Consider the following 21309-nt stretch of genomic DNA (forward strand, 5'->3'; position numbering starts at 1 on the left):
TGTATGTTCATTGTACTATTTAATGTTTGCTTTTTTATATTTTGTAAGAATTTTTATATTATTGAAATGTCTTTGAGATGTATTTATTTTACAACAATAAAATCTTTTAAACTTTTACAATTTCGTGTCTTTGCTTGTTTATAAACGTATAAAACACCCCGCTTCATACTTGCTGGTGTTGTAACATGGCCATATACATAATATGCCCATATAATGAGACTGGTGTTATAAACCACGTGTAAAAATGAGAATCCCAGTATCAAATAAATACACAACTTGGATATAAAATTATATAAACAGCATGGTGTGTTATAAAACACATATAAAATGAGAATACCTTTCACATAACAGGCTGCTGGATTGCCGACAGAAACACTGGTTCTAGAATACACTGCCCTGATTACAGAAGCAATCTCACAAACAACTACATATAAAATGAAAATCTAATATGATATAAAAAACAACGTATCAAATACTGTGATAATAATCACTGTATCAAATATTGTGATAACAATATCAAACACTATCAAAAGGGGAAACCAGCCAGACAGGGAGATCAAAAGGGGAAACCAGCCAGACAGGGAGGGGAGAGGTTACACACTTTTGATACACTTTGATAGGGGCAGGACCACCTGTCAAATTAAGTTTGACGAGTGATATGTAAGTTACACTACTGTTAATCACAGTTTGAACGCTGCTGGCTGGCATCATCAATTCCTTGGATATCATTTTGTATCCCTTTCCTGTTTTATACAGTTCAACTACCTTTTCCCATAGATCCGTTGACAATTCTTTTACTTTCCCTATGACTCACGATCCAGAAATGTCAGTGGCTGGATGAAAGATGCAAGAGTATGTCTGGATCTCAGAAACTCACTCAGCTTTTATACACACACACTGATTACAAGCAAACAGGTCACAGGTCAGGATGTTACCTTTAGTAGCCATTCAAACCCATTTGTGTCAACTTCTGTGCATGTTATCAGGCAAAAACCACAAGGGTATGTAAACTTTTGACCGGGGTCATTTGGATGTTTTGGGTTGTCATTATGATTTAAAAAGAGAAAACACAGTAGTTTGTCAATAAATGGCTTCACCTAACCACTAAACAAGAAGTGGATAAAAAGTTTTGGTGTTATTCATATTCTCTGAAAAAAGGCCAAGAAAGCAAAAATTCTGCCGGGGTATATAAACTTTTGAGCACAACTGTGTTCGGGTGCAGCAAAACATTTTGTCTCCATACACAAAGGAGACCTCACACATTTTGCATTTTTTGGACATGAAAAAGTATTTTATCTCCAAAGGTGGGGGTAATTGACAGAGACATCTCAATACAAGGGAAGCATATTGGATCTTACATTTAGACACGGGACATCCCAAAGGGATGAATTACAGGAATGTCCTGTTTTCTATTTATTAAGTTTGGGGGAATAATCGTTTATACCAGCGTGTTGTCAGTGTTCCGCCCAGCTTGTGTATTTCAAATGGAATTACCCACACTTGTTTGTGATTGGATAATTTTCCTTTATATACTAGTCTATATTTCCTGTTAATTATCGTATGACTAAGGGCGCAATTATGGCGTCTGGTTCTTTTAAACTGTACTGTTTTGCTGGAACAAATCCTTTTTCATTTCTATATGAAAAATTTACTGTAATGATGCTACAAAATAAAAAGGCCAATATTTTAAGCAGATACCACCTTAACCTGTAATGTTGTAGCATGAATCACCCATACCTTTCAAAAAGAACCCTTCAAAAAGAACCTGAAGACCCACCTCTTCAGACAAGCCTACAACCTGCAGTAACCACCGATCGACCAAACCGCTGCATGACCATCTCTACCCTCACCTACTGTATTCTCACCCATCCCTTGTAGATTGTGAGCCTTCGCGGGCAGGGTCCTCTCTCCTCCTGTACCAGTTATGACTTGTATTGTTTAAGATTATTGTACTTGTTTTTATTATGTATACCCCTCCTCACATGTAAAGCGCCATGGAATAAATGGCGCTATAACAATAAATAATAATAAATAAATAATAATAAATAATACCTCCAGGTATTAAAGCGGGCACTTGCATCATATTTGAATACTGCAGCCAGGTTTACAATCACAGTATTTGATATATGTTATAATGTGGTACAGGCCGTGGAGATGGAAATGTAAAGTGGATTTTGGGCTCGCTCACACTTGCGATTAAATCAGACGAATGTAATCTGATTTAAAATAGGATTGCATTTGTATCAATTTAATCCTATGTTCTGTGCTCAATGGCATTTTCCCCCTGCTCCGATCCGATCGCGATCAGATGGACAAAAAAACACAGCATGATGCAATTGCATTCTAAATTGGGATCGCACGCAACCATATAAGTCTATGGGTGCATGTGAAACACTGCACTGCACTCGGATACCACCTAAGTGCAGTGAGATTCCTGCTGACGCTGGCAGCAGAGGAGATGAAGAAATTAATTCATCCGTCTCCTCCTCGGCTGCACTGCAATCGTCTCATGCGAGAGAATCATAGCGCAGGGTGCTGACACTCGGATCATGCTCACAGCAGAGCAAGAGTTGAGTGTCATTAGCATATCGCATCTTATGCTCTCGCATCGGATATGATACGCTAATATGACCCCGGCCTTTGAAGGAACATGCTAAGGGTTCAAGTCAGTGATTGCTAAAATGAGACAGGTCTTAATTGAAACAGCAAATTCTTACCAAAGAAATTGACCAATACACCTCCAATCATAGCACCACAGCCTCTTCCAAGTCCAAGATGAAGGCCTTGAAGGATTCCCTGAGCAGAAGTCCGTAATGCAGGTGGAACTGCGGCACTCAGATAAGAAATGCAAGCTGCCCACACGGCTGCATGGGTCACACCTGTAAGAGTAATAATAATAATAATAATAATCTTTATTTTTATATAGCGCTAACATATTCCGCAGCGCTTTACATTTTGCACACATCATCAGTAATAACATAATCATGCAATACAATAATACCGTGTTAATGCAAATGTAGAAACGAAATTGCTTATTATACCATATTTTCTGGTCTATAAAGGCGCACCAAATTAAAATATGCACCCCAAATTTTGGTGAGAAAAAGAGGGAAAAAAAACTAATAAAATGGTGGTGCTTTTTATAATCTGTGAGTCTTATTGCTTGCCGTGGGTGTTAGCTGCAGTGGAGTGGGGTCCCAGGAGGCAGGAATGGGGCGATGCTGTGGATTTCCAGGCAGGAAGGAAGCGGTATTTGGAGGTGCGATGCTGCGGGTGTTTGATGGTGCGGGGTCTCAGCCAACATTTTGTTAAAGCCCAGAGCCCCAGAACTTCCATAGTTTACATTGCGGTGGACTCTGGGAAAATGGCAGCCAGGGGTGGCGCATGCACAGATTAAGATCTCGGCGCAGAGATCTTGTCTCTCGAAATCTCAGCGTCAAGAACTCCATCTGTGCTGCACCCGGCAGCCATTGTCCTGAAGACCACTGCAATGTAAACCATGCCGGTGGAGCCCTCGCACAACCGAATACCCGTAGAGTCACAATTTCGAAAACCACCTCCTCCCTGCTTCAGGCCCGCCCACTCCTGCCTCTGCCACTCAACCACAGCCGGTAAGGTATGTTTGAATTATAAGACGCACCCCCATTTTCACCCAAAATTTTGGGGATAAAAGCGCATCATATCGGAGTTTTAAAAAAAAACAACATTAATAGTTGCATTTTTGTGGCTTTTTATGCAAATTTTAAGGTGCGTTTTACAGTACGAGCAAAGTCTATGAGATTTCAGAAAACTCATGCGCTCACATTTTTTTCCTGACTGGCTTGGAAAACTGCTGTGGTTTTGAAAACTGCAGCATGTCAGTTCTTTCAGCATTTTTTCACCCATAGAAAGCAAAGAGTAAGTGGAAAAATGCAGCAAAAAATGCAGGTACACCAGTATGTGAAACCCATTTATTTTTGTGATTTTCCAGTGTTTAAACAATAATGTCTTGGTATCATCACCTGAGATGACAGTTGGGATTAGTACAGTTTAATTAAATTAGTGATGCATACAAAGTAAAAACATTGGCAGACCAAGGTGTGAGATTGTACAATGCCTGAGCAACTCAATGGCTGACCAAAGTGCGAAAGTAAACAGTTTCATGCAAATTCATTGCTCTGGTCATGTGTTAGGTAAACAATTTCTGACCAGTTCACATTCCCCCCACTGTCACATTTGTAATTGTGTGTTTTCTGATTAACGCAAATGAACGGTTTTCCTCAGAATAGTCACTATTTTTTCAGATATAAAAATCTTTTTCCTTTAAATAATTTGATCAAATAGCTCTGTTTCCAAAATTAGTTTTATGGTTTCACATATGTCTTGCATTAGTGACCAGTGTTCATGCTTCTGTGGTGGAATCAAAGCTGAACTTTGGTATCCTGAAAAACGCAGCAAAAATTAAACGTCAGAACATAGCCGAAGGCTATGTTCACACGTTGCAGATTTTGCTGCGGATCCGCAGCAGATTCGCAGCAGTTTCCCATGAGCTTACAGTACAATGTAAACCTATGGGAAACAAAAAACGCTGTGCACATGCTGCGGAAAAAAATGCGCGGAAACGCTGCGGATTACATTCCGCAGCATGTCATTTTTTTCTGCGGATTTTCACCTGCTCCAATAGGAAAATGCAGATGAAAATCCGCATAAGAATCCGCAGTAAAAACCGCGATAAATCCGCAGTAAAAACCGCAACGGGTTTTCACTGCGGATTTTGGAATTCCACTGCGGAAAAATCTGCAGTGGAATCCGCAAAGTGTGCACATACTTGAAGAGCAATTCATAGATCTGCTTTTTATAATGAAAACCTAATCCACAAAACTAAACACTGCCAAGCTTAATTAACACACTAATGCTTTTCTTAAAGTGCCTTCACACTAAAGGTGCCTTCACACTAAGCGACGCTGCAGCGATACCGACAACGATGTCGATCGCTGCAGCATCGCTGTTTGGTCGCTGGACAGCTCTCCAGCGACCAATGATGCCGGTAACCAGGGTAAACATCAGGTTACTAAGCGCAGGGCCGCGCTTAGTAACCCGATGTTTACCCTGGTTACCATCGTAAAAGTAATAAAAAACAAACACTACATACTTACCTTCCGTGTCTGTCCCCGGCGCTCTGCTTTACTGCACTGACTGTGAGCACAGCGGCCGGAAAGCAGAGCGGTGACGTCACCGCTGTGCTTTCCGGCTGACCGGCGCTGACACAGGATGCAGGAGGAGTGCAGAGAAGCAGAGCGCCGGGGACAGACAGCTGAAGGTAAGTATGTAGTGTTTGTTTTTTTTACTTTTACGCTGGTAACCAGGTTAAACATCGGGTTACTAAGCGCGGCCCTGCGCTTAGTAACCCGATGTTTACCCTGGTTACCAGTGAAGACATCGCTGAATCGGCGTCACACACGCCGATTCAGCGATGTCTGCAGGGAGTCCAGCGACGAAATAAAGTTCTGGACTTTCTGCAGCGACCAACGATGTCACAGCAGGATCCTGATCGCTGCTGCTTTCAAACACAACGATATCGCTAGCCAGGACGCTGCAACGTCACGGATCGCTAGCGATATCTTTGTGAAGTTGTTTAGTGTGAAGGTACCTTTAGGCTGTGGTCACATCTCTTTCAGCATATACCCCAGGAGAGTGCCAGACATACAAGATAAAGGTTTCCATAGGGAACATTACATCAGGAAGAAATTGTAGTAATAAACTAAATCTGTAAAAGCCAGCAGAAAAAGCAGCTTCCAGCTGAGCATCCTAGGCAAAATAATTCACTGACCACATACTATATGCAGGGAACTGAATCCCTTAGGCTAGGTTCCCATTGCGTTAATGGGACCGCGCTAACGGACAGCGTTGCATGGCGAAATTAACGCCGTGCAACGTGTCCGTTAGCGCGCCCATTCACGGCAATGGAAACGTGCATCACTAGCGTGTGCCATGTTCGGCACGCGCTAGCGATGCGCCGGTGTTTTGTGGCGCGCCGCGGATGCTGCTTGCAGCGTCCGCGGCGTGCCCGAGGTCTGTTCCCCGCTCTCGCAGATCGGGGATCTGCGAGAGCGAGGACGTTAACGCGACAACGAAACGCGGCCCCTTAAAAAACATTGCGTTAGCGCAATCCGCTAGCGCTAAACGGATTGCACTAACGCAATGTGACCCTAGCCTTAATCTAAATCTTGATAGTCGCTATGGAAAGCGAAAGTAAATAAATGGCAGTAATAAGTAGCACAAGCTGGGCAGACTATATGAAGACAAACCTGCCATATTTGCAATTTTAACTCTGCAAAATCAACTCCATGCATTTTTATGGAAAATATACTGTATGTGGAGCCAAAATAGTGGAGGTTTTTTTTTCTGCTGGTCTGGCACCCTACTTGTGGCTCTGCAAACTTCCAGCCAAATCTTAAGGTACCGTTACACTAAACGACTTACCAACGATCACGACCAGCGATACGACCTGGCCGTGATCGTTGTTAAGTCGTTGTGTGGTCGCTGGGGAGCTGTCACACAGACAGCTCTCTCCAGCGACCAACGATCAGGGGAAAGACTTCGGCATCGTTGAAACTGTCTTCAACGATGCCGAAGTCCCCGAGTAACCAGGGTAAACATCGGGTTACTAAATGCAGGGCCGCACTTAGTAACCCGATATTTACCCTGGTTACCACTGTAAAAGTAAAAAAAAAAACAAAACACTACATACTTACATTCCGATGTCTGTCACGTCCCCCGGCGTCCACAGGGTTAAAACTGCTTTCGGCAGGAGCGCTCCTAATGCAAGCGCTCCGGCCGACAGCTTCCCTGCACTGACTGTGTCAGTGCCGGCCGTAAAGCAGAGCACAGCGGTGACGTCATAGCTGTTACTACCGGCGATGACAGTCAGTGCAGGGAAGCTCTCGGCCGGAGCGCGTGCATTAGCAGCGCTCCTGCCAAAAGCAGTTTTAACCCTGTGGATGCCGGGGGACGTGACAGACATCAGAATGTGAGATCGTTAGCGGGATCGTTGCTACGTCATAAAAAGCGTGACGTTGCAACAATATCGTTATGTGTGAAGGTACCTTTAGCTAAAATAATTAACTACCTTCTGAGCTCTGCTTTGTGAGTAAATGGTAGTTTCTGAACTCAGATCGGGTATCACTAAATTCAGCAGAAATTGAGTAGCAAATTGTGGGGCCCATTTTCACCAATTACAACTTGTGAAAAAATATTATTATTAAACTAATTTAACATTTTTAGCGTTTTTTTTCAATTTCTACAGCCCAATGTTAAAAAATTCTGTAGGTTCAAAATACGCACTACACAACTAGATTAATTCCTTGAATAGTGTAATTGGTAAAATATGGTCACAGTTTTTTTTCTTTTTCTGGCACCCTGAATCTATTTAACCCCTTAAGGACCGAGCTACTTTGTAGGTTAATCACAGGGCCTCAGTTTTTAAATCTGACCAATATTACATTATGAGGAAATAACTTTGGAACGCTTCAACGAATCTCGCTGATTCTGAGAATGCTTTTTTGTGACATATTGTCCTTCATGATAGTGGTAAAATTTCTTCATTATGACTTACGTTATTTGTGAAAATGCGGAAAATTGGCAAAAATTTCACAATTTTCAAACTTTTAATTTTTATACCCTTAAAGAAGTTGTCCACTACTATAAAGTTTTTTTTTTCATAAATCTTACTATTATGTGCCACTGAAAACATCTACTGTTTATTTTAGCAATATTAGCTGTTATCAAGCTGTAGCAGCACATCTTCAGTGCTGGATTCAACTCTCATGGGGTTAATCGACAACTTCCTTTCTCCTGAGTTATTGTGCTCTAATACTACAAGTTCTATGATGCTTTGCACTGGCCACTAAGCCCGAACCTAGCACACCTACACCAAAACACACCCAAACCCCTCCCTCCTCTCTCTTCAAAAAGATATGTGATGTCATTTCAGTCCAACTCCTCTGTTACATTTCTCCAACCCACACTCCATTACACACAGAGATAGATAGATATAAATAGATAGATAAATAATTAGATAGATATAAGATAGATAAATAGATAGATATTAGATAGTAGATATTAGATAGATAAATAGATAGATATGGGATAGATAGATAGATAGATATTAGATAGATAAATAGATAGATAAATAGATAGAAAATAGATAAATAGATATTAGATAAATAGATAGATAGATATGGGATAGATAGATAGATAGATATTAGATAGATATATAGATAGATATATAGATATTATATAGATAGATATTAGATAGATAGATATTAGATAGATAGATACTAGATAGATAAATAGATAGATATATAGATATGGGATAGACAGATAGATATTAGATAGATAGATAGATAGATAGATATTAGATAGATAGATATTAGATAGATAGATAATAGATAGATAGATAGATATTAGATAAATAGATATTAGATAAATAGATAGATAGATATTGGATAGATAGATAGATAGATATTAGATAGATATTATATAGATAGATATTAGATAGATAGATATGGGATAGATAGATAGATATTAGATAGATAGATATGGGACAGATAGATATTAGATAGACTAGATTGTGGCCCGATTCAAACGCATCGGGTATTCTAGAATATGCATGTCCCCGTCCTTTATGACATCATTATGACATCATTGTCGCTGTGCCCGTTGCTGATTGGTCGAGGCCTGGTGGCCTCGACCAATCAGAGATGTGGGATGTCTACGTCCTTTATGACATCATCGTTGCTGTGCCCGTCGACCAATCAGAGACGCGGGATTTCTACGTCGATACTGTGCCCGTCGCGGGATTTCCAGGACAGACAGATTGTGGCCCGATTCTATTGCATCGGGTATTCTAGAATATGCATGTCCCCGTAGTATATGGACAATGATGATTCCAGAATTCGTGGCAGACTGTGCCCGTCGCTGATTGGTCGAGGCAGCCTTTATGACATCATTGTCGCCATGGCAACCATTATGACATCTACGTCGATACTGTGCCTGGCGGCCTCGACCAATCAGACGCGGGATGTCTACGTCCTTTATGACATCATCGTCGCTGTGCCCGTTGCTGATTGGTCGAGGCTTGGCGGCCTCGACCAATCAGAGGCGCGGGATTTCTACGTCGATACTGTGCCCGTCGCTGATTGGTCGAGGCAGCCTTTATGACATCATTGTCGCCATGGCAATCATTATGACATCTACGTCGATACTGTGCCTGGCGGCCTCGACCAATCAGACGCGGGATGTCTACGTCCTTTATGACATCATCGTCGCTGTGCCCGTTGCTGATTGGTCGAGGCTTGGCGGCCTCGACCAATCAGAGTCGTGGGATTTCCAGGACAGACAGACAGAAAGACAGACAGACGGAAAAACCCTTAGACAGAATATATATATACTAGATTGTGGCCCGATTCTAACGCATCGGGTATTCTAGAATATGCATGTCCCCGTAGTATATGGACAATGATGATTCCAGAATTCGCGGCAGACTGTGCCCGTCGCTGATTGGTCGAGGCAACCTTTATGACATCATCGTCGCTATGGCAACCATTATGACATCTACTGTGCCCGTTGCTGAATCAGAAACGTGGGATTTCTACGTCCTTTATGACATCATCGTCGCTGTGCCCGTTGCTGGTTGGTCGAGGCCTGGTGGCCTCGACCAATCAGAGACGCGGGATTTCCAGGACAGACAGACAGACAGATAGACAGACGGAAAAAACCCTTAGACAATTATATATATAGATATGGGATAGATAGACCGATTCTAACGCATCGGATATTCTAGAATATGCATGTCCCAGTAGTATATGGACAACGATGATTCCAGAATTCGCGGCAGACTGTGCCCGTCGCTGATTGGTCGAGGCAACCTTTATGACATCATCGTCGCCATAGCAACCATTATGACATCTACGTCGATACTGTGTCCGTGGCTGATTGGTCGAGGCCTGGCGGCCTCGACCAATCAGACGCGGGATGTCTACGTCCTTTATGACATCATCGCCGCTGTGCCCGTCGCTGATTGGTTGAGGCCGCCAGGCCTCGACCAATCAGAGACACGGGATTTCCAGGACAGACAGACAGACAGACGGAAAAACCCTTAGACAATTATATATATAGATATGGGATAGATAGATAGATATTAGATAAATAGATATTAGATAAATAGATAGATAGATATTGGATAGATAGATAGATATTCGATAGATAGATAGATATTAGATAGATAGATATTAGATAGATAGATATTAGATAGATAGATAGATATTAGATAAATAGATAGATATTGGCTAGATAGATATTAGATAGATAGGTAGATATTATATAGATAGATATTAGATAGATAGATATGGGATAGATAGATAGATAGATAAATAGATAGACAGATATGGGATAGATAGATAGATAGATATTAGATAGATAGATAATAGATAGATATTAGATAGATAAATAGATAGATAGATAGATAATAGATAGATAGATATTAGATAAATAGATATGAGATAAATAGATAGATATGGGATAGATAGATAGATATTAGATAGATAGATATTAGATAGATTGATAGATAGATAGATAAATAGATATTATATAAATAGATAGATAGATATGGGATAGATAGATAGATATTAGATAGATATTATATATATATATATATATATATACGGTATATATATATATATATATAATAGATAGATATTAGATAGATAAATAGATAGATATGGGATAGATAGATATTAGATAGATAGATAGATATGGGACAGATAGATATTAGATAGATAGATATTAGATAGATAGATATTAGATAGATATTAGATAGATAAATAGATAGATGTGGGATAGATGGATAGATAGATAGATAGATATTAGATAGATAAATATTAGATATGGGATAGATAGATAATAGATAGATGTGGGATAGACAGATAATAGATATATAGATAGGGGATAGATAGATGGACACACAGACAGACAGATAGATAGATAGAATTAGATAGATATGGGATAGATAGATAGATACATACAGATATATCTATATATCTATTTCCATAGATATGTCTATATCCATGTTTCTAAACCCCTTCACCCCTGGAGCTTTTTCGTTTATCGCTCCCCTTCTTTCCAGAGCCATAATGTTTCCGTCAATATGGCCATGTGAGGGCTTATCTTTTGCGGGACAAGTTCTACTTTTGAACGACACCATTGGTTTTACCATGTCGTGTAACAGAAAATGTGAAAAAAATTCAAAGTGCGATGAAATTGCCAAAAAAGTGCAATCCCACACTTGTTTTTTGCTTGCCTTTTTGCTAGGTTCACTAAATGCTAAGACTGTGTGCACACGTTGCGGATTTGATTGCAGATCCGCAGCATTTTTTGCCGTACGGAATTGCATCAAATCCGCAGTGTAGTGCACAATCAATGTAAGTCTATGGGAGCCGCAGACTTGATGTGCACATTCTGCGGAAAATGCCGCATCGAAACGCAGTTTTTTTTTTTTGTCCGCAGCATGTCACTTCTTTTGTGCCGAACTGCAGCGTTTCTGCACCCTTAGACCGGGATCACACTACAGCGAGATACGGCCGAGTCTTGCAGGTTAAAACCAAGCTCTGGCACCGGCACTCTGGAGCGGAGCGTGCAGCTCCATGTGTTGCTATGCAGCTGCACGCTCCGCTCTGGAGTGCCGGTTCCAGAGCTTGTTTTTAACCTGCGAGACTCGGCCGTATCTCGCTGTAGTGTGACTCTGGCCTTAGACTTTCATTGAGATGTAAAAAATATCTGCAGTTTTGTTGCGGATGTGGGTCAGAGAAACGCTACAGTTCAGGAGGAGGGAAGTGTGTGGGCGGCGACCAGGGCCGGACTGGCCATCGGGCACTTCTGGCAAATGCCAGAAGGGCCGGTGCCAGTAGTGGGCCGCTGCACTCTTTCCCCCTCCTCCCGCCAGTGCCGCCGCCGCATTGAACTATACCGGCGTCATAGACGCCGGTATAGTTCAATGCTATGATGGAGGAGAGAGCGTCCGTTGACGCTCCCTCTCCCACCATTCCCCGCTCTGCCTCTGACATTGCGGGTGCGCGATGACGTCATATCATCGCACACCTGCTGTGTCCCGGGCAGACTGCCGCCGAGACAGACAGGAGCCAGGAGCAGCGCGGGCAAGAGGAATGGTGAGGAGAGTGTTTTTTTGTTTTTTTTTACTGGACTGTGGAGCCATTATCGGGGGGATGAGATGTGGGTTGTGCTGTATATACCACTGTGTGGGCTGTGCTGTGTATATACCACTGTGTGGGCTGTGCTGTTTATATATCACTGTGTGGGCTGTGCTGTGTATATACAGTTAGGGCCAGAAATATTTGGACAGTGACACAATTTTCGCGAGTTGGGCTCTGCACGCCACCACATTGGATTTGAAATGAAACCTCTACAACAGAATTCAAGTGCAGATTGTAACGTTTAATTTGAAGGGTTGAACAAAAATATCTGATAGAAAATGTAGGAATTGTACACATTTCTTTACAAACACTCCACATTTTAGGAGGTCAAAAGTAATTGGACAAATAAACATAACCCAAACAAAATATTTTTATTTTCAATATTTTGTTGCAAATCCTTTGGAGGCAATCACTGCCTTAAGTCTGGAACCCATGGACATCACCAAACGCTGGGTTTCCTCCTTCTTAATGCTTTGCCAGGCCTTTACAGCCGCAGCCTTCAGGTCTTGCTTGTTTGTGGGTCTTTCCGTCTTAAGTCTGGATTTCAGCAAGTGAAATGCATGCTCAATTGGGTTTAGATCTGGAGATTGACTTGGCCATTGCAGAATGTTCCACTTTTTGCCACTCATGAACTCCTGGGTAGCTTTGGCTGTATGCTTGGGGTCATTGTCCATCTGTACTATGAAGCGCCGTCCAATCAACTTTGCAGCATTTGGCTGAATCTGGGCTGAAAGTATATCCCGGTACACTTCAGAATTCATCCGGCTACTCTTGTCTGCTCTTATGTCATCAATAAACACAAGTGACCCAGTGCCATTGAAAGCCATGCATGCCCATGCCATCACGTTGCCTCCACCATGTTTTACAGAGGATGTGGTGTGCCTTGGATCATGTGCCGTTCCCTTTCTTCTCCAAACTTTTTTCTTCCCATCATTCTGGTACAGGTTGATCTTTGTCTCATCTGTCCATAGAATACTTTTCCAGAACTGAGCTGGCTTCTTGAGGTGTTTTTCTGCAAATTTAACTCTGGCCTGTCTATTTTTGGTATTGATGAATGGTTTGCATCTAGATGTGAACCCTTTGTATTTACTGTCATGGAGTCTTCTCTTTACTGTTGACTTAGAGACAGATACACCTACTTCACTGAGAGTGTTCTGGACTTCAGTTGATGTTGTGAACGGGTTCTTCTTCACCAAATTAAGTATGCGGCGATCATCCACCACTGTTGTCATCCGTGGACGCCCAGGCCTTTTTGAGTTCCCAAGCTCACCAGTCAATTCCTTTTTTCTCAGAATGTACCCAACTGTTGATTTTGCTACTCCAAGCATGTCTGCTATCTCTCTGATGGATTTTTTCTTTTTTTTCAGCCTCAGGATGTTCTGCTTCACCTCAATTGAGAGTTCCTTTGACCGCATGTTGTCTGCTCACAGCAACAGCTTCCAAATGCAAAACCACACACCTGGAATCCACCACTGACCTTTTAACTACTTCATTGATTACAGGTTAACGAGGGAGATGCCTTCAGAGTTAATTGCAGCCCTTAGAGTCCATTGTCCAATTACTTTTGGTCCTTTGAAAAAGAGGACGCTATGCATTACAGAGCTATGATTCCTAAACCCTTTCTCCGATTTGGATGTGGAAACTATCATATTGCAGCTGGGAGTGTGCACTTTCAGCCCATATTATATATATAATTGTATTTCTGAACATGTTTTTGTAAACAGCTAAAATAACAAAACTTGTGTCACTGTCCAAATATTTCTGGCCCTAACTGTATCACTGTGTGGGCTGTGCTGTGTATATACCACTGTGTGGGCTGTGCGGTGTATACTACTACGCGGGCTGCGCTGTATATACTACTACGCGGGCTGTGCTGTATATACTATGACCCGGGCTGTGCTGTATACTACTACACGGGCTGTGCTGTATACTACTACACGGGCTGTGCTATATTATGCAGGCTGGGCTATATACTATGCAAGTTGTGCTATATTATATGCGGGCTTTGATATATACTATGGGAGGTATATTATATTCTATGGGGGAGGCCGTGTTATATACTAAGTGGCTGTGTTATATACTATTGTGGGGGTATATTCTATTCTATGGGAGAGGCTGTCTTATATACTATGAAGTATATTCTATTCTATGGGGGAGGCGGTCTTATATACTATGGGGGGGCTGCATTATATTCTATGGGGGGCTGTATTAGATTTTATGTGGGATGATTGCATCATACTCTTTGATGGGGCTGCATTATATTCTATGGGGAGGTGGGCTGCATTCTATTCTATTCGGGGCTACATTATATTCTATGGGGGGCTGTATTATATTTATATTCTATGAGGGGTGATTGCATCATACTCTATGGGGGGGCTGCATTATATTCTTTGGGGGGTTACATTATACTCTGGGGTGGCTGCATTATACTCAGCAAATTCAGATGTAAGGCTACTTTCACACTTGCGTCGGTTCGGGGCCGTCGCAAACCGTCGGCCAGACGTACTGACGGACGTTATGCTAAATTTAGCACAACGTGGGCAGCGGATGCAGTTTTACAATGCATCCGCTGCCCATTGTGATGAGCGGGGAGGAGGAGGCGGAGTTCCAGCCACGCATGCGTGGTCGGAAATGGCAGACACGTCGCACAAAAAAAGTTACATTGAACTTTTTTTGTGTGTCGCGTCTACCAAAACACGACGGATCCGTTGCACGACGGATGCGATGTGTGGCCAGCCGTCGCGATCCGTCGCTAATACAAGTCTATGGGTACAAAACGCATCCTGTGAGCACATTTGCAGGATCCGTTTTTTTCCGCCGGATAATTTTTTTTCTGCCGTGTCCGTTTTTTTCCACCTAATCGTTTTCTTCCGCCAGATCCGTTTTTTTCTTATAGAGTTGTATTAGTGCCGGAGTGCACCAGATGGCCACACGTTTTATCCGTTTTTTGCTAGATCCGTCGCTGTGCATTTTTTAGACGTACCGAAAAACCGTTCCTCTGTATGTGTTTTCCGTCCGGCGGAAACAGCTTTTTTGACGGATCCTGCAAAAAACGGATTAAACGTGTGGCCATCAGGCACAATCCGGCGCTAATATAACTCTATGAGAAAAAACATCCGGTGGAAAAAACGGATCCGGCGGAAAAAAACGGATCCGGTTGAAAAAAACGGATCTGGCGGAAAAAAACGATCTGGTGCAAAAAAACGGATCCTGCAAATGTGCTCGCAGGATGCGTTTTACCCATAGACTTGTATTAGCGACGGATCGTGACGGATGGCCAGACGTCGCCTCCATCGTGCAACGGATCCGTTGTGTTTTGGGGGACCGTCGGCACGAAAAAAACGTTCAAGTGAAAGTTTTTTTGGCCGTCGCGCCCGCCATTTTCTACCGCGCATGTGCGGCAGAAACTCCGCCCCCTCCTCCCCGCACTTCAGAATTGGCAGCGGATGCGTTGAAAAACTGCATCCGCTGCCCACGTCGTGCACAAATTTCACAACGTGCGTCGGTACGTCGGCCCGACACATAGCGACGGACCCGTACTGACGCAAGAGTGAAAGAGGCCTTAATGAGCGTTGAATTTAAAAAAAAAAACGGAAAAAAACGCCGTGGGCTCCTGCGCATTTTTCTGCGCCAGAGGGGGAAAGCCGACGGCCGGGGGCCAATATTTGTAGCCTGCTATGAATACCAGCCCGCAGCTGTCTGTATAGCCTTTACTGGCTATTAAAATAGGGGGACCCCCCCAAAAAAAATGACGTGGGGTCCCCCTATATTTTATAGCCAGAAAGGCTACGCAGACAGCTGCGGGCTGATATTCATAGCCTAGAGAGGGGCCATGGATATTGCCCCCCACCCCCCAGGCTACAAATACCAGTCCGCAGCTGCCCCAGAAATGGCGCATCTGTAAGATGCGCCAATTCCGGCACTTAGCTCCTCTCTTCCCACTTCCGAGTAGCGGTGGGATATGGGGTAATAAGGGGTTAATGTCACCTTGCTATTGTAAGGTGACATTAAGCCGGCTTAATAACGGAGAGGCGTCAATAAGACGCCTATCCATTATTAATCCAATAGTAAGAAAGGGTTAATAAAACACGCACACATTTGGAAAAAAGTATTTTAATATTCTTCATTTAACCATACTTACCATACTTCAGCGCCTGCAAAAAACGTAAAATAATAAACCGTATACTACCTTTCCGCCATAGTCCAATTAAATTAATAACGAGTGTCCCACGACAATCTCCCTTATAGAACAGTGACATCGGATGATGTCACTGCTCTATAGGACCCTCAGTGACACACTGACAGGAGACAATGGCTCCTGCAGTGCATCACTGAGGTTACTCTAGTTCACTGGTCTCACTTTATGGCATTTGCTGCGTGGGAAAATGCCTCACGCAGCAATGCCAATAGTGAGACTAGGGACTATTTTCTCACATAGGCGTAGGAATACATGATGGAAGGATACCTTCCATCATTGTGTTCCTGGAGACCCTGGAGAGCGGTCGCATCAGCTGATGTTCCTGCTCTCCACGGGAGATCGTCGTGGGACACTCATTTTAATTGGATTTCTGCAGATCAGGGAGTATAGTGTTTGTTTATTATTTTAATATTTTTTACAGGTGACAATGGCTTCGGGGAACAAAGTGACAAGTGATGGTATGTACTCTATGTTATATGTAATGTATGTCTGTAGTATGTATGTATGTACTGTATGCCGCATGTTGTCGCATGGTGCATGTTGAAGCATGGTGCATGTTGTCGCATGGTGCATGTCGCATGTCGTCGCACGGTGCATGTCGTCGCACGGTGCATGTCGCATGTCGCCGCATGGTGCATGTCGTCGCATGGTGTCACATGGTGCATGTCGGCGCATGGTGCATATCGTCGCATGGTGCATGTCACATGACGTCGCATGGTGCATGTCGTCGCATGGTGCATGACATCGCATGGTGCATGTAGCATGTTGGCGCATGGTGCATGCCATCGCATGGTGCATGTGGCATGTCGTCGCATGGTGCATGTCGTCGCATGGTGCATGTCGCCGCATGGTGCATGTGGACGCATGGTGCATGTCGTCGCATGTCGTCACATGGTGCATGTCGTCGCATGGTGCATGTCGTCGCATGGTGCATGTGTTGCATGATGTCACATGGAGTGTGTTGTATGTATGTATGTACTGTGTATGTGTTTTTTTTTTACATTCAACACATTAGCCGGATGATGGGACTACTACTGTCCCATCATTGGCTAATGTGTCACTCACTGTCAGTGTAGCAGGCAGAGCCCGATGGGACTTGTAGTCCCATCGGACGATGCCTACACACACACACATGACCACCCCCCGCAGCAGACCCCAGCGCCGACACGCACATACCGGCGCTGGCAGGCAGACACCGGTCCGCACATACCGGCGCCGGCAGGCAGACACCAGCGCCAGTCCCCACATACCGGCGCCGGCAGGCAGACACCGGCGCCGGTCCGCAGACACTGGCGCCGGCACGCATACCACCGGCGCCGGCCCGCAGACACCAGCGCCGGCACGCTAACACCGGCCTGCACATACAGGCGCCGGCACGCAGACCCCCGGCGTCCGCAGCACAGCCCCGCCCGCAGATCCCAGCACTGAGCAAACACAGCCCCGCCCACCCCAGCTCAGCCCCGCCCACCCCCAGCACCGCCCACAGCCCAGTCACTCTTGATGAGTGACTGCTGACTGTGGGGGCTGGTCACGCCTGCTGCTGACGTCACGTCAATTTCCAGAGTCTGGAAATTGACGTGACGTCGGCGGAAATAAGCGGCGGCTGCAGCCTGGGGGTCACGTGACCCGGACTCAGCCACAGGAATAGCGCCGCTCACAGGCAAAAACGGCAACAGAAAGGTAATTTCACAATTCATTAGGGGCCCCGGGGGGTACATTGGGGGGTTAATTGAAAGTAGTGGACAACCCCTTTAAATCAGAGTTAGATAACACAAAATAGTTAATAAATAACATTTCCTACATGTCTAATCAGCACAATTTTGAACCATTTGTTAGGAAGTTAGAAGGGTTAAAGTTGACCAACAATTTCTTATATTTACAAAAACATTTACAAAACCATTTTTTTAGGGACCACCTTATATTTGAATAGACTTTGAAGGGTCTATATGACAAAGTTTCCCAACATATGGGGCCTCCGCAACACGCAGGCGCGATATCCTTACATCACCTGATGTAAGTTCCCGGGCAGCGTGCACAGCTCATGCCCGAGAACTGATTACAGAGCGTAAGCGCTGGTGACATCACGAGAAAGAGAAGAGATAATAGAGATAATAAACTTATCAGCCACCTTCACAGAATGCAGCCTTAGTGCTGCTGAAGGTGGCTCTTTTCATTTAACAGGCCCTGGGGGGTGACAGGTTCCCTTTAAGAGAAAAATGACCCCGATTTTTGTTGTGCAATTCCTCCAAGGTACGCAGATACCCCATATGTTGGGAAAGAACACTTCTTGGGCACACAACAGGACTCGGAAGGGAAGGAGCAAAGTTCGATTTTTTTACCACAAAAATGGCTGGAATTGAGAGCAGATGCCATGTTGCATTTGGAGAGCCCCTGATGTGCCTAAACAGTAGAAACCCCCATAAGTGACACAATTTTGGAAACTAGACCTCTTTGTCGTTTTTGTTTTTCATTCCCCTCCTTCCCAGAGCCAGAACTTTTTTATTTTTCCGTCAATATGGCCATGTGAGAGCTTATTTTTTGCAGGACGAGCTGTACTTTTGAACAACATCATTGGTTTTAGCATGTCATGTACTAGTAAACAGGAGAAAAAAGTCCAAGAGCGGTGAAATTGCAAAAAAAAGTGCAATCCCACATTTGTTTTTTGTTTGGATTTTTTACTAGGTTCACTAAATGCTAAAACAGACCATTTTGATTCTCCAGGTCATTACGAGTTCATAGACACCAAACATGTCTAGGTTATTTTTTATCCAAGTGGTGAAAAAAAAATCAAAACTTTGCTAAAAAAAAAAAACACAATTGCACCATTTTCCAATACCCGTAGTGTCTCCATTTTTCGCGATCTGTGGTCAGGTGAGGGCTTATTTTTTGCGTGCTGAGCTGTCATTTTTAATGGTACCATTTTGGTGCAGACACGTTTTTTTGATCGCCCGTTATTGCATTTTAATGCAATGCAACGGCGACAAAAAAAAAGTAATTCTGGTGTTTCAAATTTTTTTTCTCGCTACGCCGTTTAGCGATCAGGTTAACCTTTTTTTTATTGATAGATTGGGCGATTCTGAACGCTGCAATACCAAATGTGTATATGTTTTTTTTTTTATTGTTTTATTTTGAATAGGGTGGAAGGGGGGTGATTAAACTTTTATATTTTTTTTTATTTTTTAAAACATTTTTTTCTACTTTTGCCATGCTTCAATAGCCTCCATGGGAGGCTAGAAGCTGGCACAACTCAATCGGCTCAGCTACATAGGAGCGAAGCTCAGATCGCTCCTATGTAGCTGAATTCCTGCATTACTATGAGTGCCGGCCACAGGGTGGCGCTCATAACAATCAGGCATCAACAACCAAGGAGACCTCTGGTTGTTATGCCGACGCATCGCTGACCTCCGAACATGTGACGGGGGTCAGCAATGCACTAATTTCTGGCACAATCGCCGCCGGAGCCCGCATCAAAGCGGGGGATCTGACCTCGGACGTACTATCCCGTCCGAGGTCAGAAAGGGGTTAAGGAACTTATCTAGATGTGTGAGGAGAACCTTGAACCCCCCAGGGTGCTTCACATAAGTTTATAACTTAGAGCTGCAAAAATCCAAAATCCAAATTTTTCCACAATAAAAAAATATATATTTTAGTCCCAATTTTTTTTTCTTTTTTAACAAGGGTAACAGGAGAAAATGGACTCCCCAAAATAGTTGAGTAAAAAATTTGACAGATGCATAAGTATGGGCACCCCACCAGAAAAGTGACATTAATATTTAGTAGATCCTCCTTTTGCAAAAATACCAGCCTCTAGTCGCTTCCTGTAGCTTTTAAGGAGTTCCTGGATCCTGGATGAAGGTATTTTTGACCATTCCTCTTTACAAAACAATTCCAGGTCAGTTAAGGTTGATGGTCGCCGAGCATGGACAGCCCTCTTCAAATGATCCCACAGATGTTCAATGATATTCAGGTCTGGGGACTGGGATGGCCATTCCAGAACAGTGTAATTGTTCCTCTGCATGAATGCCTGAGTAGATTTGGAGCGGTGTTTTGGATCATTGTCTTGCTGAAAGATCCATCCCCTGCGTAACTTCAACTTTGTCACTGATTCATGAACATTATTGTCAAGAATCTGCTGATACTGAGAGGAATCCATGAGTCCCTCAACTTTAACAAGATTCCCGATGCCGGCATTGGCCACATAGCCCCAAAGCATGATGTAACCTCCACCAAATTTTACTGTGGGTAGCAAGTGTTTTTCTTGGAATGCTGTGTTTTTTGGCCGCCATGCATAACGCCTTTTTGTATGACCAAACAACTCAATCTTGGTTTCATCAGTCCACAGGACCTTCTTCCAAAAATAAATTGGCTTCTCCAAATGTGCTTTTGCATACCTCAGCCGACTCTGTTTGTGGCGTGCTTGCAGAAACGGCGTCTTTCGCATCAGTCTCCCATACAGCTTCTCCTTGTGCAAAGTGTGTTGTATAGTTGATTGATGCACAGTGACACCATCTGCAGCAAGTTGATGCTGCAGCTCCCTGGAGGTGGTCCAAGGATTGTCCTTGACTGATCTCACCATTCTTCTTCTCTGCCTTTCTGATGTTTTTCTTGGCCTGCCACTTCTGGCCTTAACAAGAACTGTACCTGTGTTCTTCCATTTCCTTACTATGTTCCTCACAGTGGAAATTGACAGGTTAAATCTCTGAGACAGCTTTTTGTATCCTTCCCCTGAACAACTATGTTGAATAATCTTTGTTTTCAGATGATTAGACAGTTGTTTTGAGGAGCCCATGATGCCACTCTTCAGAGGAGATTCAAACAGGAGAACAACTTCAAGTGGCCACTTTAAGTAGCTTTCCTCATGAT

At 43.4% G+C, this 21309-nt stretch overlaps 1 protein-coding gene across 1 annotated transcript in view; it reads right to left on the minus strand.

The window, feature by feature from the left end:
• MFSD6 (major facilitator superfamily domain containing 6) overlaps positions 1 to 21309 on the minus strand; it is a 423265-nt gene that overhangs the window by 111876 nt on the left and 290080 nt on the right. Inside the window, exon 4 of the mRNA XM_069733788.1 lies at positions 2718 to 2879. Within this exon, the coding sequence (XP_069589889.1) occupies positions 2718 to 2879 (162 nt within the window). The remainder of the gene's footprint in view (positions 1 to 2717; positions 2880 to 21309) is intronic.

This window comes from Ranitomeya imitator, chromosome 7 (genome assembly GCF_032444005.1).
Source record: "Ranitomeya imitator isolate aRanImi1 chromosome 7, aRanImi1.pri, whole genome shotgun sequence".
NCBI classification, from domain to species: domain Eukaryota; kingdom Metazoa; phylum Chordata; class Amphibia; order Anura; family Dendrobatidae; genus Ranitomeya; species Ranitomeya imitator.